At 27.0% G+C, this 27,354-nt stretch overlaps 1 protein-coding gene across 5 annotated transcripts in view; it reads right to left on the bottom strand.

Annotated features, from left to right (window-relative positions):
- Positions 1-24,640, bottom strand: part of LOC107439113 (kinesin-like protein KIF23) — a 50,951-nt gene extending 26,311 nt beyond the window's left edge. For 3 of the 5 annotated variants that reach the window (XM_087150349.1, XM_087150348.1, XM_087150346.1), the window contains exons 1-14: positions 24,250-24,640; positions 23,012-23,182; positions 20,915-21,020; positions 17,483-17,583; positions 17,299-17,405; positions 16,158-16,319; positions 14,259-14,481; positions 11,801-11,897; positions 11,340-11,419; positions 11,141-11,260; positions 9,737-9,875; positions 9,103-9,152; positions 7,652-7,754; positions 1,852-1,910 (exon numbers count right to left, since the gene is read on the bottom strand). In XM_087150349.1, the coding sequence (XP_087006475.1) occupies positions 1,852-1,910; positions 7,652-7,754; positions 9,103-9,152; positions 9,737-9,875; positions 11,141-11,260; positions 11,340-11,419; positions 11,801-11,897; positions 14,259-14,481; positions 16,158-16,319; positions 17,299-17,405; positions 17,483-17,583; positions 20,915-21,020; positions 23,012-23,158 (1,494 nt within the window). In that variant the 5' untranslated portion in view covers positions 23,159-23,182; positions 24,250-24,640. Of the gene's footprint in view, positions 1-1,851; positions 1,911-7,651; positions 7,755-9,102; positions 9,153-9,736; positions 9,876-11,140; positions 11,261-11,339; positions 11,420-11,800; positions 11,898-14,258; positions 14,482-16,157; positions 16,320-17,298; positions 17,406-17,482; positions 17,584-20,914; positions 21,021-23,011; positions 23,183-24,249 lie in introns of those variants that run through there. The other 2 variants (XM_087150347.1, XM_087150350.1) reach the window with 2 other exon arrangements.
- Between the last annotated feature and the right edge of the window lie 2,714 nt (positions 24,641-27,354).

Below are 27,354 nucleotides of genomic sequence, written 5' to 3'. Positions count from 1 at the left end.
GATTTGATTTGGTAAAAATATTAATACATACCTGCCAACTTTTACGCATTTGGCGTAAAATTTTATTTTTATATTTAAAGTGGTAGTAAATATATACTACTTTTTCTTTTAGAACTTAATTTTTAAATGACTTTGTTCACCACTATTCTTAAAAAAATTAAGTATATATATTAATATGTGTACATTCATGGTTGTTAAGTTAAGATTTTTCTAATACAACGTATTTCTTTGCTTAAAACAGAAATTTCAATTCCGTTTTACTACCACTGGGAAAAATCATAATGGAAGGAATTAAAAGTTGGCAGGTATGTTAATAGGTGTCGCAAGTAATTATTGCTTAAGCACAGATTTTTCATTGCTACCCACTACATTTTTAAGAAAATTATAAAAATAATTCATTTAATGGCACTTTTAAAGTACTGACTTTGCACTTTCTTTTTTTGCATTGTTTAGAATAAATTTTTGCATGGAAAAAAAACTTTCGAATAGAATAGTCTTTGATATGAAAATGAAAATACTTTCACAATCTGTATTTCTCAGAACAGAATTTTACAAGCATAAAATTTTAAAACCACTAACTTAAATCTGCACACAGATTTTATTCCCGAACCTTTTTCAACAGTTTCTTATTAACAATTCCTTATTTCTTTCTTGTTTTGAAATCAAACTACGAAATAAAATTTGTGTAATTTATTACTTTTTCCACCTCTGTATCCCCAAAAAAATTGGATATTTTGGATTCTAATGCTTATTTCCGTAAAATCAAAAAAGAAACTTAATCAAATAAAACTGCACTTTAAATTCTTAGAAGACCTAGGATGATGTTTATTACTATCTTTGTTACTTATTGATCAATATCTTCCAATAGTAAAAGATAAAGTCATTGATTAACCAGGATTTTTGTATTTCGCTGAAACTCAAAATTTGAAATTTCGATCAATTTCGTTCTCTAAGTCTTCTTAGAGTTAAACAGGTATTTATGCTTATGAGTACGAAACTTGAGTAGCTCAACATAACAATTTTAAATATATAAATAATTTAAGCACATCTTACTATTTTTGAATAATAGAATAATTGAAAAGTATTAATTTTTTTTAAATCCTACTTACAACCTCAGACATGCACTTTCTGGCTGGCCAATAAAGAAGCGAAAAAATCAGAAAGAGAAGCAACCCCATTTTCAATATCTTTCAATAAGATACAGAAAAAGAGGTGATGTCCATGCATGGAACTGCCCACACATAGACCATAAGCGCAGGAGACAGAGGCTACTATACCGATAGTATTGAGATGCTTCTGGAGTTAATAATAACCTGTCAACATTTGAAAACAGGCAACACCTATTTACTTGAGTATATTCAGGGGGAATTCCGTTTTTACTTTATATAAAATACTATTAACCTTTTAAAGCTTATATTAATGTAAGGAAGTTTTTTTTTGAGATTTCAAATTTTGTCTTGATTAGTGCTTTATAATTTCTTATGGGAACAGGAGAGTGGTGCAGTGGCAAACACAAAGCTGATTTAGCTAGTAAATCTGCTTACTCTCTTGCATTTTGATATCTAAAAAAATCAGCATCATGGTTTATTCTTAAATAACCTGAACTCAGTTTTATTTTATACTTTAAGTTTCAAATAAGAAAACAAAATTTAGAATTCAATATAAAGCATTTCACCTTGGGTATAGCATCTTTTTAACAATTAGATGACAAGTCGAACAGAAAAAGTTAATAGACATTAATAAACTCTCCATAATGAATAAGTTCTCCATAAAAATAATAATAATAAATAAATAAATAAAAAAGATTTTTAACACCACTTAAGATAATAAATTTAAAGAAAGTTGACATACTTGTTTATAACGAACATTTTCATTCTCAATAATTTGCAAATTTTTTCTAAAATTCTCTTCTGGAAAAAATAACGGAAATTTATGATTTATTGTACATAGAATGATTAATTAATGTATATAATTTCTGAAAAGGAGACACAACCATGTGCTTTCAGAAAATGGGGAGAAAAGGAATCTTTTACACACATGAGAAAATAACACCTCGTAAAAAAGAAAAGATCTCAGAAAATCAATAAAAATTATAAAATTACTTAAAAAGATGAAAATAATAGTTAATTAGCAATATACACTATCCTACAATAATAAAAGAGTTTTTAGTGTTTAATATTTTTTTCAAATTTCTGAAGAAGTACTTAGAGAATTATTTTATAACTTTAGATATATTTAAGGCATACAATTCCCTTTACTTATCAATAAAGTTTAAAAATTCCAGAGGTTTCAATGACTGGCAATAAATTACGAACAAAAAATAATGTTTTCAAACACCCTCTTCCATAAAATATAGCGATAAGCTTGTAACTTGTATCCATTACTTTGACTATTATATTCAATAATTGAACCAAAAAAAAAAATTTATTTTTTCGTCTTACGTTTTCGGTTTATAATTTAAAAATGTAAAAATATACAATAACATTAAACATTTTTGGACCAATTTTTAATTAATAACAAAAATATCATTTAAAAGAAAATTCGTTAAAGATTTGATGGATAATTTAGATAATAGACTTGATTTAGAAAATATTTACATTGGTAGTCTTAAAACTCTTTTTCCATATGGATTAAATAGTAAATTTAATGGGGAAGGTAATGTTAATACTGAAGATTATTGATTTATGATAAATTAAAAGTGTTTGATTTTCCTGGTGTTTTTGATTCAAAATATAGAAATAAAAGAGGAGGTGGAAAAAGTAAAGGTAAAGTTATTGGGTTTGATGAATTTTAGAATTTTTGTAACCTACCTGTTAATTTGAATAATATTTTCACTATTAGTAAATTTATTTTTGGTTTTAAAAATAAAGTTCTTAAAAATTTCCTTATTAATTTTGGTTATAAAATTAAATTTGATACTGAACTTGTTAAATTTATTGCTTTGGATTTGATTAAACCAAAAATTGGTGTTAGTAAAACTGATATGCTCTTTAATAGGGCTTCTAAAGTTGAAAAAGTTTTTTGTACTATTAATTTTCATAAGAAATTTGAAATTGCTAAGTTACCACAGATTATTCATGGTCTTTCTGATTTTTTCCCTTTAAAACAAATTAAGGTTTCTGCTGCTTTTAAATATTCCTCTACGCTTAGAAAAAAGGTGTGTAATTACAATTTTTTAAGTCGAAATCTTAATTGTATTTCTAAATTTGATTGTTTTTGTAATGAAGAGGATTTTTCAAAATTCATTGATAATGATTATGGACATGTTATTACGAGAAATTTGGAGATTGTGGGTGATCAAGATTTAATCAGCATTTTAAGTAAAGGTTCAAAATTTAGGACCAGAGTTAAAATGAAAAAAGATTTTATTTTATCTATTAAAAAGGATCTTGATTTTTTTTATTGCAAAAATTTCCAGAAAATATCATTGGCCCGTTGAGGGTTTTTCTGAGTGGAAAGCTAAAATTATTGAAGGGGTTAAATTTAATTTATTTAATAGCTGTTTTAGTTCATTTCCTAAAGGTACTTATATAGATTATGATTTATCTAGGAAAATTAAAAATCTTAAGGATAAATGTATTGTTACTGTTGTAGATAAAGCTTCAAATAATTTCTGTATTATGTGTAAATATTTTTTTTAAAAATTGATTATTGGAGAATATAATGCAAATAATACTTATTTAAAATTAAAAGAAGATAAAAAAGTTATTGAAAAGAGAATTATTGCATTTAGTAAAAAATTAAAATTTAAGTTAAACAGGATTACATTTCCACATTTATTTCCAATTGTTAAATTTCATAAAAATCCGATTAAATTTAGGTTTATAGCGTGTGGTACTAATAGTTATAATTCTGATATTAGTAAAAGGTTCTTTAGTTTTTTAAAAATTATTTTGCTTAAAATTAAAAAAGAGAAAAATATTGTTATAAACAGTAATGTTGAAGTTTTGGATTATATTAATAATAATGATATTTCCAGCATTAATACTTTTGATTTCGAAAATTTGTATACCAGTATACCACATGGAAAGATTATTGAGATTTGTGAAGGAATTTATGATAGGTATTTATTTAAGGAGAAAATTGATAAGTTTAATTGGTTGGATTTATGTAGGTTTAATCTTTTTGAGAATGTTCTTTTTAATGGTTTAGATTATTATAAACAAATTATTGGAATGCCACAAGGTAATTCCTTTTCTGAGGCTTTTGCCAATATTTTTTTGCATTTTTTTTAAGCTAAATTTCTTGAGCATAATGAATTTAATGCTTTTAGATATATTGATGATTTGATTTTGTTTAATTGTGATAATTATAATTTTATTTATAGTATTTATCCTGGAGATTTGGTCTTGAAGAAAACTAATGAGGATTGTTTTAATGTTGAATATTTAGATTTTAAAATTGATATTGTTAACAGCTTTATTAAAATTGGTGTCTTTGATAAAAGAAAAGCTTTTAAATTTAAAGTTATTTTTCTCTGCAACTTTAATACTAATTTGTGTAATAAAATATTTAAAAATTTAGTTTTTTCACAATTGGTTAGAATCAAAAGTATTTGCAATAATATTGAAAGTTTTCAGGAAGCTGTGAATAATTTGAGTAATAATGATTTTCCTTTTAATTTTTGTAATGTTAATTTTTTAATTAAAAAAATGATTGAAGATAAAAATTGATTTTTCTTTTAACAGGGCGCAATTCAAGTCTTAACTGAGCAGCCCCAGTTAAGCATTCTATTAATTTATTACGTATTTCTTTCTCTTGACATTTTTCACTTTTTTTTCTTCATTTGCGCATTGTAATAGAGGGCGTTGTTTTCTTTAGGTTTTAGTTTTTTCTTTTCATTCGGCTTGCTTGAGAAATTGATGTCTGACCTGTGAATATGTGAGTTTTTATTTTTCTGATGATTTTGTTTGAGTTCCCTTCCTTAATTTGTTATTTATATTGCATGTTTTTTTCCTGGACTTCTATGCAAAACCATCGGGGTACTGAGGGAGTTAATTTAAGCATTTGCTTCTCCCTCAATTAGAAATGGTTTCGTTTTTATGGCTACCGGGGCCGGTACCCCCTGAAGACGTCGGCTTCAGTGGTCATATTTTCATTTTTATTTCCTTCATTTTCTTTTTCTTTATTGAATATTTAAAAAGTTTTTAATAATTGTAAATTTTAAAATTTTGTAAATTTTATAATTTTGAAAGAAAGTTTCAAATTATAAGGTTTTCGCAAATTTCATTCCGTATCCTAAAACAAAATTTAACAATAAATGATTATATCCTACAATAATCATCACCACAATATAATTTGATAATATGAGGAAATAAAACTGTGAAATTAATTATACTTTATTAAGGTATGCTCCCCAAATACGCCATTTTTAAAAAATTGGTGCAATTTTTAAAAAATAAATTTTGTTTAATAATACAAAATGATATTTGTGAAAAACCCTATTTGATGCTTATAAAATTTTTTAAATAAATAGAGATAGTGAAAAAAATCTTTGCTACAGTAAAATTGTGTAATTTATAATTACTACAAGAATTAAAATGAAAAACTTAATTATTTTGGGACATCTCAGATGTGCATGGTTGCCCTTTACTAAAATCTCAGTTTACATTAAAATAAACTTTTTAACCAACTTAACTATTTGTATTAATTTAAAACACTAGAAGCTTTCAAAATTTGGCAATAAGTATAATACTATTCTTTTGTTTTGGTCCTTTGTATTGAAAGAAAGCAAGATAGAAAACGTAAAATTGAACCATATTCAGAAAAGCTCGGAAGACTATCCCACTACAATCTTTTTGAATTATCCTGAACTAGAAACAACCAAGTAAATGGCAGGAAAAAATTGAGGGAAAAAAATAAAAATTGGAGAGATGTAGCTGTAGATAAAAAAAAGTGCTGAAAAGAGTACATGGTTGAGCCAGCAAAAAGGACTGTTGTGCTATTGAAGAGAAGATGGTCTCTGTGTTAGGTCTTGAATAAAAATTGGAATTTCAGAGGCCCATTTAAATGCACTGTTTTTAATTCCACAATTTTCAAAAAACGCAACAAAAAAAATGATTTTTAGAAATTTATGGGTGGTGCTCCTCCTTCCATACTAGCATAATAAAAATTATCCTTAAATTAACATACAATAATATGCATTAACAGATATATGAAAAATTTAATTTATTTTCCTAGTGAGTGTTTAATTTCCAGTTAGATATTTTGTGCATTATTTTAGCAAAAAGAAATTTACAGCATTTTAAATGCTCAGATAGCTAACTTTTTACTTTGAAGGCACTTACTAAGCAATGTCTAATATTATTTTACAAACTCTGCAAATGATATCTCAGCTTTTTACCAATTACCATTCTTTTTCCATCTCAAATTGTCCATTACCACCTCAAAAATTAAAAGTAAACATAACCATCCATGATGCATCTTTAATTCCTCCTTCCTCTTTGATTCAACATATCATAAATTTTAAGAATAATGTGATAAGCAGAAGCAGTATGTCAATCTTTCAACTATGTGTTTATGTCGATATGCCCAAACTGTAAACAGTTTAACCGATTTTATCCCATATTTTCAGTTTATAAAACTAATAAATGCAACTTTCATCAAGGCAGCTGACTCTATAATTATTTCCCCCTAGCAGTTTGAAATGCATGATAGTGTATGCAATAAATATGTATATTTGAATTATGGTATCAAAAAAAAGAAGAAAAAGCCTACTGTTTATTTCTACATTTCATAAAACTTACAAGTTGCATAAAAATAATTCATACGTAAGATATAAAATAGGGAAATCTTAGCTAAATAATGAAGTAAGTATATTGCTTTATTTTAGCCTTTAGCTTAAGTTTTGCATTTTAAACATGAAAAAAGTAATATTTTACAGAAAATAATAAGATAATTTTTAAGAATTTTGATTAAAATATTTTGCATCTGCATTGTTTTGCAATAAATAAGACTCATTTATTTATCAATACGACTTTAATTATACAAATAATTAAAAATTAATTGGAATACTAATATTCCTCCAAGAAAGTTTAAATATATTATAAATATAATAAAAATAACATGAAAACTTTTCAATATTATTCATAGTAACTGATATTCATTAGCTGATATTTAAATAATAAAAAGACTGAATAATATAAATAGTATTTTCAAATAATAAAAACTATATTTTATTAAAAAGAAACTTAACTTTTGTACTAGTAACTCTTTAACTGTGGTTGGTGCTCTATCAAAATTTAATTACTTTTAATACATTTTTAAATGTGACAGTTGTAATTAGGAAAGAGGGCAAGCATTTAGCATGCTAATATAATGAGTTTCAATTACATTTAACAAGAACATTTTTTTTTCAATTTTTCTCCCAGAGAAGATAGTTCACATTTTTTAAGTTCATAAAATAATTAGAAATCCAGACTACTCATATATGAAATCATATAACATTTTAATTACTGTAGGTAACCATTTTAAAGTTACATAATGAAAATAATTATTTTAGAAAAAAATTTAGAAATGAAGCTATTTTTACTGAATTATGAAAAAGTCAAATAAAGTTATAGCTAAATGCATTAAATTAAATCACACTAATACTAAAAAATTTCAAAACTGAAAATGTAAAATTATGACTATAACAAAAAAAAATATTTACGCAAATCCATTAGTTTTTGAGCCAAGTTTCTGTGTTTCGACATCTTGGTTGTGAGGGATTCTTCCAGATCATTCAGTTTTAATTCATCTTCCATTAAAATTTTCTGCAAAAAATTTTTTTAAACTAAATAAGCAAAAATAGCAATAAGTTTCATGAAATATTTATTAAATTAAAATATAAAAAACAAATTAAATTTTAAGTTTTGCTTAAGTTAAGAAGGGGCAGTTATGACAAAACAAGTCCTAATGAGTGTTAACTAAAACAGAAGTCACAAACCATTACTTCATTGCACTTTTTTTATATATATTACCAATACAAGCACTTTAAAATTAAAATAAATAAAGTTTAAGTTTTAAAATTTTTATCTACAAATTCCAAAAAAAAAAAACATTTCTTAAAGATTTGGTAGTTTTAAATTAATAAAACTCCTTTTTATGTGCTAACATTGAATGCTAACTGGTTTGTAAATTTTCCACATTTACAATTTCAATGAATTTGTAACTTTTTCATGCATTTTAAAGTTTTATATTTTTTTAATTAAAATTTAATGCATTTTAAATCATAATTGTTTTGTTTTTTACATTTTTAATGAAATTTAAGGTCATTTTGAATTTTTCGTTTCCTCCAAATGTACCTTAAAATCCTTACTTGTTTTCTACTTGTACTTTTTACTTATTACTTTTTTAAAATCAAAACTTTTTACTTGTTAATTTTTTAAACTTTTGCAAGTTTAATTATTGCACATCAAACTTTAAATTCAGAATTCTTATTGTTTGTTTCTCGTAGAGGTTCTAAAGTCACAAAAGCTGCTTGTGAAATTTGTGCTGTTTATAAAGAAGGTGCCATAGCTGAATGAACTTCTTAAGCTGAGTTTAAAAATGGAACTTTTGACCTAAAAAGAGCTTTTAATTTTTCATATACAGTATTTCATTTCTTTGTTCAGCACAAGCCAAATATGCGTCTTGCTTTAAAAAAGTAAATTTTGTTTTATTGCTTTAAAAACTTATTTAAATTTATTTTTAAGTACTAATAGGGGTAATTATACTATACTATAGGGATAATTTTGTTAATAAATAGGTATTAAAAATACTCTATAAAAATAGTTTATAAAATTATTCAGAAAAATTTTAACAAATAATAGAAAATTTACAGGTCCAGTAAGCATTAAACTAACAGATAAAAATATTTCCCGTACATAGCGTAAATTTATTTAGATGAAACTGGAAACTTTAAAATGATTCAAAATACAGTTTATGACTCATTAATTATCTAATATTCCTTATCATCATGAAAGTTTAGTTACAAATTATTACCTTTTACACAATACATTTTAATGGTATACTGCTTATACATCAAAATAAATTGTTTTAAATTCTTAGATTTATACACAATTGTTGTAACACGATAAAAAGAGTAAATATAATAATTTAATTAGCTACTGCAATACTCACAGAACTAGAAGAGATATTAATAGCTGGTGTCAGTTCTCCAGAAACATGTGCTGAAAATAAACATTTAAATAAATGTTTTTACAATTCCAAAATATAGTAAACTGTAAAGATCAAACTGCAATTTAATCAAATTGCTCTTAATATTTTTCAGTGTTTTTCCTTAATTTTATTATTATTTTTAGTTAATTTATAAAATTTTAGGGTTATTCTAAACCTATGTAGTACAATCAAAAATAATTTGTTATAGAAGATTTTTTCCATAAACGTATGAATAAATCAGTATGTTTATATTATCACATTTAGTACAGAGATTTATTAGACACAGATACATCTCTACAAAATATTTTTGAGACGAAAATATTAATTAATTTGTATATGTTAATGAAAAAAATTGCTCACATACAAGAAAAATAATTTTCAAACAATAGAGCTAAAATATTTACAGCTATTAAAATATTACTTAAAATTATAAAATTATTAGAATGTGTTTTTGAATTTTTAAAAAAAAATTATAAAAAAATAAAATTTATATTACCATCACTTTTTATTAAAACAATACAAAATTTCATATTTTTATCTAATTTTTGAAATAAACAAGCAAGATTTTTTTTTTTAAATAGAAAAAGACAATTACTTAAGTATTTCCATTTATGTTCATATTCCCTTCTAGACGTATGAATTTGGCTACTGAATTTAGATCCTACAGAAAGAACAGCTGAAGAAAAGGACACAGAAGATTTATCTTGATTTCTTTCAGCGAAATTCATAGCTTCCTACAATTTTTAAATATACATTTAAAATTTTATTTGATTAATCCATTGAATAAAAATAATTTGTCAACTCAAATTATTTCTTATAGAATAATAATAATATTGATTTATAAAATTTTTGATGCAGTAATTCTTTAAATCATACAGCAAACTCAGATTAAATTTCATTTAAATTTCAAAAATCTAATTAAGCAAAGATTTTTATCAATAGTAAAAGGGTATTATGGATATTTACGGGAGAAAAAATAACAGAAAAACAACTTAATAATTTTAATTATTATTATTAATTTTTTCAATTTTATAAGAAACTTTGAACCGTAATTTTAAGTGGTTTTTATTACCGTCCTACAAACTGCTGAAGAATAACAAAATACTTATTTTAATTTCAGGCTTTGTTTAAAATAGAAAGTTTTAACAGTTTCCAGCATAATGTTATCACTACTGAACAACTTATGATAGTTTCAAATCAATATATAGAAAAGTTTTATATTATCAATTAGATAAAAGTTTTATATTAGCAGAATCAATTAGTTAATATTCCCTCATACTAATATGTAATTCAAATTTGTTACTGAGCTCCAAATTTTCTGCATGAAATAATTTTAAAGTAAGGTTTCAATGAATGAAAGCACTTGAAATGAAAACACGGTGAATGTAACTAACATTTTTGTATAAAAATAGTTTTAGTGGGTAATCCCTCAATTCATAAATCGAAAATTCTATGATGACTGTAATGCTGAATAGAACTATATTTTTAAATCACATGACAGAGGCAAATCAGTAATTGTTACACTACAAAACTCCATCTGACAAAACTTTTTACTTAATTTGCTGTAAACATCTAAACATAAGATCTATGAATTCATCATTAAAAAATTTGATAATGTAAAATTGATAATAAAGCTTCCTTTCCATAAAATGACTGAACTCCCCAAAAGGTTGAAACAATGAATCTTGTGGGTTGGGCTATATGCCTGCACAATGTAATTTGCAGACGGTCTCTAAATTGAAATTATTCTAATTTCAACAAAAATTATGAATTAAAACAAAAAAGATGGATCAAAATTTAAAATCTTTCAGATCTTCAAATATATTCTTTTCATAAATCTGCATTTGTATTTCATTTTATAACCATCATTGAACAGCTGACCTGAAATTACTTTTTGAAAAAAATTCTATTTGATTTCTTGTACTTGGGTTTGAAGCCCAATTTCTCCCAAGGCTTTAGTTTGTGGTAAAAAAGTTTATTAAAGCTATAAGTAACTCACTAAAGTGCTTATATAATTCTCCACAACAGGACTAACAAAGATGAGCATTCTTATTTTTCCATCTCCCTTAAAATGAGACTGAAAAAGCTGCGTCAATTTGGAATCATTGTAAGGGATCACCTACAAATAATATGACAGTTACATGATGAATATGTTCAAAAATACAAAAAACAAAATTATAAAAAGATATCTTAGTTACCTTTATCATGCTACTACTCAATGATTCTCGATAAGCTTCAAAACACTTTTGTAAAGCAGATACAGCTTTATAGGCATGCCCTACAAAATAAAAAATTAATTATCTAGCAATTTACATAAAGTTTATATAGTTCTAAAGAATCTAAACAGTTCTAAAATAATATTAATAAACGGAAACTTAAAATGAAAATTGCAGTATAAATTGAGTTTTAATTAAAGTTTGAAAGGATATTTTCTACTATGCACATATTTTGTAGAATAGGGAGACACTAGTCAGTCATGCAGATAACCAGGAATTGGGGTCAAAAAAAATCTTAGAGGGTAAATTATTATAGCTATGAAACACTGAAAGCTTTAAATTATTTTCCAGTGAATAATATATGAAAACTCAAATTCATAAGAATGTATAAACACAATAAAAATCTAAAAATAAATGCAAATAATAAAATTGTAAAGCATTACCATTATTCTGAAAATTTTGATGTGAAATTCTATTTTGTGGAACATCCTTGTCTCTATCAAGATAGACAATACATAGTTGACTAAATTTTCTTTTCTCCTAGAATTAAAAAATCACTGCGATTAAAATGGGGTACTACAAATAAAAAATAAAACAATCATAACAAAATCAACATTAAAAATAAGAAATTAATATGAATTGTGTAATTCGTGAATTATTCCTATGATATGTAAAATCATTTAATAACATGCAAGTAATAAAACAATTGGTAAAAGGTCAGAAGAAAATATTTTTAGGTATTCCTAAAAAAATTTAGAAATACCTAAAAAAATTTATATTATTTTTAGGTATTCCTTAAAAAAAACTATAATTCCACTATAAAACTATAATTCCATCCATAGTTTCATACAAATATTGACCAGCAATCAAAACTGAATAAGCCCCTCTCAACCTCCCACATCGACCAACGATCAAAACTGAATAAACCTACATCGAACAACAACCTTTTAATATCCCAACTCCGTCAAGTGCTTCTCCTCATTCGTGGGGGATAAAAAAGGATAGTGAGAAAATAAGATAAAAATTTTCAGTAGCTCCTAGTGCATATTCAAATTTTTTTTTCTACAGAGGCTGCATCAAGATCAAGATTAAACCACGTGTACGTCTGTGGTTTAATCCTGACTGACAGACTCCTCAAAGTATATCTGCTGACATCACTAGCTGTTTAACTTTCTTAAACATTTTCTAATGTTCAAAGCATGCTAGTTGAATTGTAGCGAAAAGCTTGTTTTCATTCCTCTTGTGAGGCCACATGTCTCAATTCAGATCAATTGAAAATGGTCAGTAAGAGTGTTGGTCATTAAGCATGAAATATTTCAGAGTTAGGAAGCGGTTTGAGAATTTAATTTTTTTTTTCTTCTTTGAATTGACCTGAATGAAGAAGAAAAATATAAATGGAATGAGGCATCTTTAAACCTGCACATGTTCATAGCAATATGAAAATCAGTCTGTTTGAAATCTCTTTGCAGTCTATACCGATACCAATTATTTGATCCAAGATGTAAAAAATAAATTCTTACAAGTTCAAACTTTAAGACATTTTAAAATCGACAGAAAAAGCATCAAAGATAAGATCAATAAAAAAGTATTATTGACCAATAACCATAGATGTAAAAAATCAAATTAATTGATGAGCAGCTGGAAACCGCTATTGATAAAATTGAATGATACACAGTATAAATTTTTAGAAAAAGAAAGTGAAAACAGTTTGCAGTTTCAAATTGGATGCTAGAAGAAGCACTGTAAATTTCAATTTCTCATATTCAATGATTTCAAGGCTTCTTCTCTGTAACTGGTGGAAAAGATTTAACATCTCAGGAGAAAAGGTACAAATAAAAGCAAGAAACTGCATTCCAACTTTGTTGATGCTGTAAATGGATTTCTTTAAGCTGTGTGTAAAAAATAACTACACAAATCTTAATATTGCAAACATGGACCAAATGATGGCACAGTTTGAAACCAATGATATGGTAGAAAATGATACAATAAGGATTTCTAACAAAGAATGCAAGAAGTGATTAATTGTGACATTAGAAGCGACGGCAACTGGCCATAAATTTCCCACTTTTATTATGCTTAAAGAACTGATCTGATAAACATGGTCCAATCTGGGTGTGAATCCAGGCTGCACCATGTATGCCAGGATTTAAGAATTCATTCAAATATTCGAATTATCTGCTCCACTAAAGGATGGATGACAAGCCCCTTGATGGGATCCTGGTTAGACAAGATTTGGGACAGCATGAATGATGATGAGCAAATATAGGTTGCTTGAAATAATTTAGAGAAATATACCCGTTTTGGAACAAGCAAAAGCTGTTCTCTGAAATTATCATAAAATGGAATATGTACAATGTATATATGTATAATGGACATAGATGTACAATAAAATTATCATAAAAAGTACCATCAGTAAATTGGCAACAATGTGTGACAAGCAACATCATTTAATTCTCTACAAGTAATTAAAAAACTTGCAGCTAAATGTTTGCAATTTTCGAAATAGCCTCTGGTGAGTTAACTTTTTACTAACTCAAAATTTTAAAAAAAATGTTCAGTTTAAACAAATATTTGAGTGTTTGTTTTCTTGGTTGGTTTTTTCTTGAAATAAAAAAAAATTTAAAGTGCATTTTTTAAAAAATTTACCAACAATATTTTTATCTATTTTAAAAACAAAAAAGTATTTATTTACACAAAATGAAAAAGCAAAATATTTATTTACCAGCAATATAAGTTAAATTAAAATGTAGGAATAATTGATAATTATGTCATTTCTAAATCAAAGACATTTTTCGTAACTGCTAGTGCTCTATGTAATTCAATTCAACAAAAAAGAAATAATAAATAATTAATAATAACTTTAATGCTGTGATGAATAACAATTAAAAAGAAAAAATTAACCTGTGATACTTTATCAGCTCCGGTATTTAAACGAGTGTGAAGAACCTTAATAACAAAAACAGTTTGGCTATAGCAACTAGATTCAGTCTTCAAATTTTTGAGAAGATTTTTTCGATTAATTTGTCCCTTTTCAAATTCTCTCAAAGCTTCTTCTGCAGTTATTACTTGTTTTTCAATAGCCCCAGACACATAAATATGACCAGTATGATCCTCTTGCAATGTCCTACAAAGAATACACTTGAAATCAATAAAAGAGGAACAAAATAGCTTTTAAAACTAGCTTAACAACTTTCAAGTAAAAAAAAATAGCACTAATCTTGAAAATGAATTAAAATTAGAAATAAACCATGCACCATAACTTGTTACATTTTATAAAATAAACATTTCTTAACTAGTACATTCGATGTGAATTCATAGGTCGTAATGTTTTTTGTAGGTAACCACAGTGCACAAAAAAAAAAAAAAAAAAATGCTTGAATAACTTTTAATCTAAGATTGATTTTTGGCATACTAGGTTCAAAGATCTAACCTTAATCATGCTAGTTAATAAGTGAAGAAGATATTTTAATTATTAAATCAGACAGAAAAGCATATTTTCTCTGAATATACATATTTTTTTGACAGATTTGAGATCTTGACCCTCAGAGAAAAGGTGATACTGCAATCTGAAAATTATATGGTTCTAATAGTTAAGGTAGGACAGTAATGAAAAGCTTAATTCCCTCAACATTAATTTCCTTTTTTGTGTATTTCTTCATATCTCAGGATACTTTTTCAGGAAATCTCCCTTAAAAAAATTTTTTTTACAATTATGCGTTATTTAACAATAGTTGAAAAATCTTTGAACTGTAATTTATTTAAATCTTTACACATATTTAATCTTTATAATTTTAAGTGACAAAATATTAAATTTATAGGGAATTGGTCATATAGCTCTTGATGAATAAAAAATTTAAAAATACAACATCTTTGAGTTAGGAAAAGTACCAAAAAGGAAAATTAACATTAAGGAGATCAAACTTATCCTCTTTAACTACTGGAACCATATTTTACAGATTTGTACAACCCATATTTTGGTAGTCAAGAATCTAGAATCCAAAACTACTGAAAAAAAGGGTATGTAGAAAGAAGATACATTTTTATGACTGATTTTGTAGGCAACCTAAAATTACATCTGCTCTAATTAATTTGATTATTTAATAGCTCTGAAATGATTAAGATTGAGTCCTAGTATGTGAAAATTTAAATTTGAAAATTATGCAAGTAATATAATTGTTAAAAACTAATATTTTCATAGAGATACCAATTATTGTAATTTTTTTTCATATCGTAGCAAAAAAAATAACTCCATAAAGCTAGATAAGGAATGGAATTTTAAATTTCTACCCTCTACAACCTTCTGGTACTATAGATCAAAGTATTAAGACTAGAAATATTTTAAAAAATAAGTAAAAAAAATTGTTTGAGCAAAATATTCTACTACTTATGTGTAAATTTATCATCATCAGAAAAGCTGTACAGAATTTTTTAAAAAAAGTGATAAGCTGTACGCTTTTGCAAAGAAGACAGACATGAAATAAACATTTCTAATCTCAGGAGAAGGAAATTTGTGTCCATTACTTAATGTAATCCATATATTTTATAACAAGTTAGCAAATTTATCAGAAATTTGTTACTTTAAAATATAATTTATCTTGTGTATATTTTAAGGTTATGCTGCTTTATCTTCATTTGACTACATGCAGTATAACAGTTAAATATCAAGTTTAAAAGAGAAAAAATTGAAATATTGTAAACATAAATAATCAAGCTCAACAACAATGTTGTACATTGTACTGAAATTATAAAAAATTATAAAAAAATATAAAATTGCTTAAACTATAAGAAAAAAATATATACTTTGAGAGTTTCTGACTATTCGGAGAATTTTCCAGAAGATCATAAATATAATTCTTATAAATATCCACATTACTGACTAAAACGGAATAATTCTTATGTTTGCAAGCTTGAACTGTAGTAGAATCTTGAATCTGCATACCACATATAGATTGGCCACTTTTCCTATTTAATATGAGAACTTATTAATGGAAATTCAAAGCAGGTATTTCACATTTTAATTTTAATTTAATCCAAAACTGTTAGTGATATGTGCAGTATACATGAATTTTCTACCCCTCAACAATTTTTTTTCTTTTTTATAAAAATGCAGGTTGGATTTTTTACTTAGATTCCTTTTTAATATGAAGTGAAAACTTAAGACAAAAGCTATACAGTCAACATTCAATATATCAATGGAGAGGGGCATTAAAATGTAAAGTTGTTTGATTAAAATTGCTCAAAAATATCACAAATATTTACTTAAAAAATAACAGAACTAAATTAATTTTGACAAAAAATGTGAAAGAAATGTACAATTATTCTAAATGTATTCTTTTAGTGTAATAAGCGCACACTGGATTTCATGTGGATTTCTGCTAATGTAGCAATATACACTTCTGATTATCATTGGTGTAATATTTATTTCATTAACTTTTTGACCATAAATCATAACCATCATAGATAAAGACCTATGTGGCTGTGTTACGTTTTATATTTTATTTTATAAGTAACATTGAAAGAAACTGTGGTTCAAATAACTTCTTTATAAGCTTTTTGCTAAATAAAATTACCTATTTTAGATGAAAGCATTTAAGTAGAAATGTTTATTATGGTATTTAATATAGTTTGAAATTTTTGAAGTGATTTTCCAAAGAATTAAAAAAAATTAAATTTCAGTCAATATATTGAAATGAAAAGTTTAGTGGTAATAATAATCTTAAATAAAAAAAATAAAAAAACACAGCATGTCTGGAATAGCAAATTTTATGTAGCAATCCTTACAGTGGAAGATACATACTAAAGAGTGTAGATTGTAAAAACTTTAAATACATGGGTTCTAAAACAAAATTTCTAAAGTGTAGTGTTAACATTAAGTAATTTAGAAAACATAAACAAGAAAAAGGAAGAAAAAAAAGAGAGAAAATGAGAATTTGCTTAGTACTTTCTAGATTCAATTTCTTGTATGTAGTCAATTTCATTTGAATAGCCATTTGAGATATGCAAAGAAGGATACAATTTGTAATTTCTTATTTGATTTGGTTCACCAACCTAAAATTTCAATTTCAAAATATATTTAACAATTATATTAAATTATAAAATATACATATAAACAGCCAAGTACTCACACAATCAGGAGTTTGTAAATTCCTTATGCTGTTAAATATCACTTCAATACATCGAACTAATATTTCGTTACTGAACAAAACTCCATGCATAAACAAAACACCTAAATAAAAGTAAATGACATAAAAATAAATCTAAAACACAATTAAAGGCAAATGCTTTTTTTAGTACTCTATATAATTCTTTTTAATCTATATATTAATCTCATAAATTTCAGGAAAATAAAAATGCATTATATTTCATTTATAGGATGACAAGGGAAAAAAACCTAATGTATCTAAATAATATATGTTATAAAAGGAAGTAGGAAAATAACAAAAACTTAATAAATAAAATTTAAGGGAATTAATTATCGACTACGTCAATCTTCATCTATCAAAAGGTACCTCAAGATGGAATCAAGTCAACATGTCTTATATACTAGTGAATTGGTCTTCAATATTTATAATTGTAGTTACGCTACATTACTCCCTTTCCAGAATTTTATCTGCGATAGAATTCGATGAACGAATATCACTAGTTGATTCATGCTGATTTAAATAAATTTTGCTCATTATATTTTCATTTTTTTAATAACATTCACTCATTTTTTTTCTTCTTAATTTTTGTTTATAGCATTTCGCTCATTACTTTTTTTTATTCAATATTGTTTATTGATCGGGAGACTTTATTTACTTCACCGGATTTTTTTCTTCTTTGAGCGGTTTATTTTTAAGCAAATCAACAGTTTAATGTGGACCAGCCATCAATGTCAACATTGAGGAGCTATAATTACTTAATATGTCAACCTTCATCTATTAAAAGGTACCTCCAATACCTAATACCTACCTAACCTAATTGGTATTTAATATTTATAGAGGTAGTTACACAACAAGATAACATAGAAGTGTAATATAACAACTTTGTTGATGAAAATAACAAGTGCAAAAAGAAAAAAATTTAAATAGTAGATAACACTGATTACAATGATTATCATTGATGTCAATGTTAGAAATGACAATCTTACACAGGGTCTCTAGAACTTGAAGAATATTTAGCAGCCAAAAAAATTTCAGACAAAGTAGAAAACATATTTTTTTCTTTTTTCATTTTTTTTTTTATTCAAATTTGTATAGCATGGTATGAATCAATTTTGTATAGCATTTATTATAGCATGGTATGAAGTTCCATTTGATCCACTGGATCTGAAGCATTCAGGCTTAAAAGTGGGCCAAATAAAAAATCAGAACAACTTTTTTTTAAAAATTCCTGACCTTCTTCAGGAACAATATGCATTAACCAAATTACTTTTAATAACAAAAAAAATTTAAAAGAAAAAAGTGTAATTTGCTCTACATTTATCAATAAAAGCAATTTTCATTAAAGAATAATAAAATATATTATTTTTTATTTCAGAATCACTTTGTTTAAATTAGGAATTTTTAAAAATTTCCAGTAAAATTTTATCAATACAGAACCAATTCTAAGTTTCAAATCAATACTAAAAAATTATTATAGTATTAAAAAAAAACAGCATCAAATACTTAATGTTCCCCCATAATAATATAGAATTAAAATTTTCAACTGACTTCACAATTTTTCTAATCAAATAATTTTAAAACAGGATTCAATAATTTAAAAATGAAAACACACAGACTATGTCATTTAAGATTTTTGTACATAAGTAATTTCAGTAGATGATTCCTCAATTACCATTTATAAATTCAATAATATAATTATTGTATTAATGATTGCTAGAATTGATCATTTTTAAAATTACTCAACAAGATTTGTTACATTTTCTTAAAATAATAAATTATCATACAACCACAGAATTCTTCAATATCAAAACTTGGTAATGTAAAACTGTTAATTTGCTTTCTTTTTCACAGAATGACTCAATTCCCCAAAAGGTTGAAACAATGAATTGTATGGGTAAGGCTAAATGCCTGAACCAGAAATTTAATTAGTAGATTGCCCCTAAATTGGAAATATCTAATTTTGTAATTTCAACTCAAATTAATTAAAAAATAAATAGGTGTTGATTCAAATCCTTCATATCCTCAAATGTATTTATTGAAATTCCCCATTGGTATTCTTAGAAAATGGAATGTCCTGAACACACAAAAATCAGGACAAAAAACTAAAAAATCAGGAAAAAATATTTTTATTAGAAATATCAGGACAACTATGAAAATCAGAAGATTTTAAAGGAAAATTTTAAACAAATGAGCCTTAGATAAAAATTACACAGTTACCGTGGTAAAAATACCAAATCTTTGATATTATTATATTGCTGAAATATATTTGAATCAATTATAATGACATAAAAAAAAACTAAGTGCATAAATCCATGTGGTTTTTCAACCACTATTTTTCTAGTTGTAGCTACAGACTTTCACAGTTTTTAAAATCCTGATATTTTTAATACGTGACAGGTTAATATTGAGTTGCATATCTGAATAACTAAGTTTTCTGACCTACTCAATCAAAACTGTGTGCACAAACCTGCTTAGAATCTGTAGTTTTTTAAAAACCTTTTATACCTTATTATAACAATGGATTTCCAAGTGGTTCCTAAAATTCTAACAGTTCTACTATAATATTACCACGGCAGGTAAATTTTGAGTCCCTCATCTGAATAGCAATTTTTCCTAGTGTGCCTGATCGGTGCCAATTTCCTCGCGAATCTATGTGGCTTTTCAATCATTTTGTCGACAGTTATGAGCTAAGGATTTCCTAGTTGTGTTTGAATACTCAATATTTTAAATACAATATTACAGCAAACAAATTTTGCATTGCAAATTTCAATAATTTCTTTCTTAATATGCTCAACACATGACTTCCTTGTAAATTCATATGGTTTTCAGTTCAATTTTTTAACGGTTATTGTGACAAACTTTCACATGGTTTTTAAAATCCCAATTTTTAAACAATATCTTGAAGATGCACAAATCTCAAATCATACTTTTGACTAGTAACTTTTCAATTTGTAATCATGTGTACTCAATTTTCCACAGATTTTATAGTAAATCCTATTTGTTTTTTAAAAGCTATTCACAGTTAAGGCTACATATTTTCATATAGTTCATAAAATTCAGATTTTTTAACATCATTAAAAATTATATATTTTAACAACACCATTGATGAAAACATGGACAAGCAAGAAAAAAATATCCATACAGCTCAATTCTCATATCTTTTTTTTTATATCTGAATATTAAAATTTTAAAAAATTCAAGACATAATTAAAAAGTTGCAAATATAGTAGCTAGTTCAAGTTCATTGATAGCCCTGGTCAAACATTTAACTGATGTAACATTCACAAAAAACTTTCAAGATATAAAACAAGCAATTTGAGTAACATGAATCTAACAAAATGTTTGTATCTAAAAATATTTAGCACAAACTATTGAGTAACAACGATGTATAAATAATTATAATTAATATCTTACCATTTCTTCCTCGCAGTAAGTCTTTTATCATAGGCAGAGCAATGTGATCAAATAATGTTTTTTGAGTGGTCTTTGAATCAAACACCTGAGAGAAAAAATAATGTTCCTAGAAAGATACAAGTCATAAAGATACTTGCCAGATTAAAAGTTGTGCTCGCTACTATTTAACATTCAAGAAAAATATAAACTATTTTTAAAACATTATGAAGAACTTTTTAGTAACCAAAACTGTAAAAGAATGCAGAAACGTAAAAATCGAAACATTTATTTCAATGATGTTAATATTAAACCAAAAATAATGGGCTTTTAAGGACGCCCGGTGGCTGAGCGGTAGTGCTTCACGCTGTCATGCCACAGGTCCCTGGTTCAATCCTCAGGCCGGGCAAGGTTGACTCAGCCTTTCATCCCTTCAGTGGGTAGATAAATAAGTACCAAGCATGCTTGGGAACTAAACACTGGGGCTTCCGCGTTCGTCTGACCACCTGATCGGAACATCTGCTCCTGCACCCTAGAGCCCAAGGTCAAGAAAACTGAGATGGGTATAGTAGGCCTTGGCCCTCTATGGGCTGTTTCGCCGCTGAGTTTAGTTTAGTTTAGTTTTTAATGGGCTTTTAAAATTTCAATGCTTCAAAAAGCAATAGGTGAGAAATGTATACCTCAACATTTTTGTTCAAACATAAATAATTCAATTTGAATTCTAGTTTCATTTTAAAAGATTATACTTGTCAGATTTAAATATTTGATAGTTAATAGCAAACTGCCAAACGGATAATTCTTGCCCTGCTCTAAATACTATACTTAATTCTAATCCACTATAGGAGATTAATCAATTGAATGATAAAAGGAGGTCAGTCTATGATGGCTAATCAAGCTGTAGGTTTGTAAGAAAAGACTAACTGGGAAATGAATGTAAGGTTGACGAAGGTCCATTCTGGCCTAATTGGTACCCTGTTTTGTAAATATTAAGACAAGAAAAAGTTATAATAGTAAGTTTTAAAAATAAAAAAATCACACATAATTTTTTAATGAGACCAACTATTTCCTGCATCCCCTACATTATTTTTAGTGATACTAATTCTGAAACAAACAAGCATTATCTGAAAAAATGAAGAAAAATTTTCAATTATAGCTGAAAAAGAAAATCAAATCTTTTTATACTCGTCTTTAAAATAACGTGATGATATAGCATTATAGAGAGAAAATGAGATTACGGAGGCAGAATTAGAATTAAAACATCTAGAAGAATAAAAAAAATCTGATCGAGATACATAATAGATAGAATAACTCTTAGTTTTAGAAGAAAACAATTCAAATAACAAAACTATGAGCATCTTTTAATGCAAAATGATACCGAGTAACACTAATAACAGATTTTTAAGGAATACAGAACAAGCAACTTTTAAGCTTCAGAAATATTTTGATTTAAAACTCACTCAAATAAACAAAAATATATATAGAGATATAGTCAAACCTTGACATCTCAACTTGTAAGGAGATGGGAAAGAATTAAGAGACTAATATGTTGAGTAATACAACATTGTTTGTTCTAATTATCAATACATCAAGAAACAAAAAACAGGAAAGTGAACATAAACAAGTTTTTTTTAAATATTAAATACCAATGAAAATTTGTTTCATTTATAGATTATGTGTTCCTTGAAATTGGTTATTGAAATTAGTTGTATTATAGGACTTACCAGAATTCTTTACCTATGGCTATACTTGCTATGTTTTCAGCATAAACATGTGGACAGTTACATGAATAGAAAGTATGTAAGTATATGTCTTGATTTTGAAACCTTTTAAGCAGTTTTAAGATTAAAAGCTATATTGGAACTTAAAACTACACTGAACATTAAATTTTTAAATAAATTTTTGAAAACCTAAAAACAACCAAACAACAAATCAAACCTAAAACCAACAAAAATTGTTTTCGAAAGGGAAAACATAATACATTTGCATACAACTGGGCAAAGAAGAAAAGGAAAAGTTGAGGTTCTAAATTATCACTCTGGGTCAGATATTTAGTAAGCACTGAAATATATTATGATTTTAATAATAATGAATTAAAAAGGCAGAATAAAGAATTATACATACATCTTTTACATTTTTAGTTCCATCCGGATGCAATACAACAGTATTTTTATCTTTTACATTAAGGCATATTTCAGAAACATTGTTTGTGACAGATTGTACATGGCAATATACAAGAATAGGTTCTTTCACTGGACTTTGTATTTCCATTGTTAATTTATTGATCAAATATAACTAAAAAAATTAGAAAGAAATAACATTTATTAAAGCTGTGGATAAATATATACATAAAAGTATGCAACATTTTAATTTAAAAAGTATTTTTACAAAAAAATTAAGTTCTACAAAAATTTTAGTTCATTTTTTGATACCAAAACTCATTTAGCTCCAAATTTTAGCATTAACCTATTATATAAACAATAGAGTAAAATTGGGCACTTCAATTCCTGTGTTTATGTTTTCATATAGGAATTAGAGAATTATGAATAAATTAAAAATTTCAAAAAATAAAAAAACAGCCTTGTCTTTGCTGCAAAAGTGTTTTTTACCTGGCACTCTTACATAAGTAGATAGGAATTAAGATTTATAAAACAGTTAAGCTCATTTTTTACGCAATAAAATTTTATTTCAATAATAGAGTGCTAAACTGCCCAACCAATGTAGTTTCTTAATTTTTTGCAGAAATGTTGTTTTATGAAATAATACATTGGGAAAAGCTTTAATTTATGTAGGAATAACTAAAATGCATGCTTTTTTCCAATTAGCAGAGAGCTTAGCAAAATTTTTAGCTTGAAATGGAGCATGAATAGGAAAAATGTGGGCTCAGTGTGTTAATGAATTTCTTCTCTTTCCTTCATTTTCTAAATTAAATTTGTGCACTGTCAGCTCTTATTTAAATCATTGGAATTCATAACATTTTTTCTTAGATTGTCAAAAAAAGCTAATAAATCTACAAAATGTTGCTAACAAAGTTTTTAATTTGCCATAAAAGATATAGATTTAATTTCCCTGAAAAATAGTGTCAAGGGTTCAAGTCAATTTGTTCTTTATGTTAATCAAGCCTTGACCTGAAATGTATTATTCAGAGACAGAATTAGGGACAAAATGGATAAAACATATAATATCTTTAATAATGAATATGGATATTGGATACAGCAAATATTGTGGACATTAAAACATTTCAAACAAACATAAATGTAAGACATTTGCACTTAAGTATGACTCTAATGAACTAACTTTTTTTATACTTTAGAAATTATTATTATTAGATAATTTAAGAGTCATCTTAATGTAATTTTTACCTTGGAATGATAGATTTAATAAAATTTACAAAAAGACGACTTTTTTGTTTCCATTTTTAAGATTCGATAAAATTTGTTCGCATTTAAATAGTTATCACGTGAATTAATACAAACAAAACGCACATTTAACAAAAAGCGAAAATAACGTAGGGTGTCATAAGTAATAAAATTTTAATTTAACTACCAAAATTTTTACACTTTGTTGTTCGTAAAATTATTAAATGTATAAATGCCACACAAGATTGAATCAAATTTTAAGGTGGGATAAAATCAATGTTTTTTTTTCTTTTCTTTTTTACAGTTATTATTTCCAAATTTCCCGCAATAAAATACATTTTAAAATAGTAGATTGCAGCAGGGACGGACTGATAGAGGAATTGCAGAAAAGTGTGACAAGCACTCTGCATTAGCTTATAGCTTTGTGTTTCCAATAATGAAGCTTGTGGTTGAGGCTAAGTAGCTAGCAGATGTTGTTGTTGTAGTTTATTTACGCCGCACTAGACCTGCACATTGGGCTATTGGCGACGGTCTGAGAAACATCCCTGAGGCTTCCCACCCTGAAATATCCCACCCGCACACTGACCGCAGCTAGGGATGCTTGACTTCGGTGATCTGCTGGGAACCGTGTCTTAATGATCAGTCCACTGCGGGACAAATGGCTAACAGGAAAATGCAGTAAAAAGTCAGAACGGGTTGGAGCTTTGAAGAATTGGCAATCTAAATGAGCTATGGATGGGTGGTCTAATGTAAACAATAACAAGCGTCCTTAAACCGGAAGAAATTTAGAAAATTTCCGGTGTATCCCTCCGCTTATGTTATGACTACGAGGCGATGTGCGAACAAGTCTAATATTCTATGCAGTTTTGTTATTGTAATTTGGGTTCAAATTTAAGAATAATTATACCATTCATAAGAGCTTTCAGAAATGTATTGATTCTCAGAGGTCGTAAGGTCAAAAACAATTTTGGAAAGTTAATATCTCATTGTGAATAATTCTTAGGGTTTGCCATGTCTTGTATTTTATCCCTTATTTGGCTGCATTTAAATAAAATGTCGCCAAAAATATCTTTAAAAATGTCTTTTTAAAATAGCCTAATTAGAAAATATTCTAATGATTATAATATTAATATGATAATGAAAATTAAAGGCTGAAAGAAAGAACTCGGTGCATGTGAAATAATGCGAAAGATATGATGCAATAATATGATGGCGCGTTTTTTCAATCTGCGGCATAAAAATATATCGGAAGCATTAACCCGGAAGTCTTGAAAGAGCAATTTTACCACTAGCGCCACCACCCTTAGCTTTACACGATCACCCATCCATAGACAACGCAGACCAGAACTCTTTATCTATGGCAACACTTCACATGATTTGACCATTAGCGTGAAAAGTGGGGATGGAAGTATGTTAGTTTCTAATGTATTTGATTTCACCCTTGTTGATTGGTATTTTCAGTTATAAAAAAAAACTGTTACAAAGGTCGAAGGTAAGGAATGTGATTCAAAAAAAAAAAAATTCTGGACTTTTTCATTGAATACAAATATATTATTCTATGTCCACAATGAATTGAAATTCACAATGAAAATATGAAAAAAATGTGAAAAATTTAAATCATAATTTTTTTTGAGTAAAAGTAATAAATTTCTTTAATAAATTCTTTACCAATCAAATGAGACCAAACAAAAAAAACACGCGTCAATACTCGTCAATAACAATCTCGAGCTCAATACCTGCTCTAGTTCCGGTTAGAAAGTTTGCAACTGCTTACTACAGCTCATTCTGAGAGGCGATATTTTCAAACGGATAATTTCGTTTTCAATAAGAGAAGTATTGTTTGTCTAAGATAAGTACTCTGCCAGACATTCGCCTGGAACTGTGGCGGTGACTTTAGTAACGAGATATGATTACTTTAAGTAGGGGTGCGGGGTCCCTCTTTAGGACTGGTTTCGGCGAGAGAAAAAGAGACCTCTTCATCGAAGCTACCCTCCCTAAAATGCCCTCTTCTTGCTTCCATAGCACCAGACTGCCGCAGACTTAGTGGCGGTCAGAGTACCTATCTTACACAAACAGTAAATTAAATAATTTCTGAGCTCAAATTTGCCGCATTTCATACTATATTAATGTAATTTTGGTGAGTTTGAAGTGAAACTTTGTTTTTGTTATTTATAGATATATTGTTGAAAAAGGTGACATGGTTGCTAGATTTTGAATAAATCGCTTTTTTGGCAGTCTTGATTAGGCCTCTTTCCAATTGTTTATTTCTGTTTGTTCTTGTTGCAAGCTGTGCACCATCTTACGTTAGTGTTAGCACCTTTAGCATTGTAAACACAAGTATTGTTTGCATAGTAAACACAGGTAATAAGTAATCAAATTTCACGTTTGCAGGAATCTTAAAACACAATGATCACGTTGTGAGCCAAATGGCTTTAAAATACACCGGAAACAGTAACCCGGAAGTATAGGCGGTATGGAGCATGCAGCGTTCCCTAGTGTCGAAAACACCATTCATACAACTGAGAAGAAGAGGAGGAAAGGGAAGGGTCAAGACATGGAACGAACTTCTTCCCAGATGGCTTATTTGAGTGTTGCGATCTTGGAGTTTTGTGCGAGGATTAAAGAACAAGTTCACTATATCAGTAAATGCTGTATTCTGAAGAGATAAGAATTGGAAAAGCTCCTTACGACCATAGTGGAATGAGAGACATTCCAGAAGGAAGTTATCGTTAGCGTCAAAACTTCCGCAGTACGTGAAGTTTCAGCTTGGGATCAATTTGTAATTGTGTAAATCACATTACTCAGAAGAGATTTAGTTCTAAGCCTGGTGAACATCAAGATTTCGGGAGCTGATTAGTAAAGAAAGGAAAAGGAAGTATTTGCAACTCTTTCATGCACTGAATTCTTCATAGAGCTCTTTTCTTAATAAAGGCTTGTCTAAGATTTTGAGGTGATGAAAGATGTTAAATGATATTTTGGTTTAGCGCTTGTTTGGCAAGCTGATTTGCTTGTTCATCTTCTTTTATTCCTGCGTGAAATAGAACTCAGCTAAATAAGAGAGATCTCACTGTCTGATTTGATTTGGTAATTTGGTCAAGAAGAAGAAGA

Source organism: Parasteatoda tepidariorum, chromosome 8 (genome assembly GCF_982258835.1).
Source record: "Parasteatoda tepidariorum strain Cologne lab strain chromosome 8, Ptep-v5.0, whole genome shotgun sequence".
NCBI lineage: Eukaryota > Metazoa > Arthropoda > Arachnida > Araneae > Theridiidae > Parasteatoda > Parasteatoda tepidariorum.
This window is presented reverse-complemented; position numbering and strand designations above follow the sequence as displayed.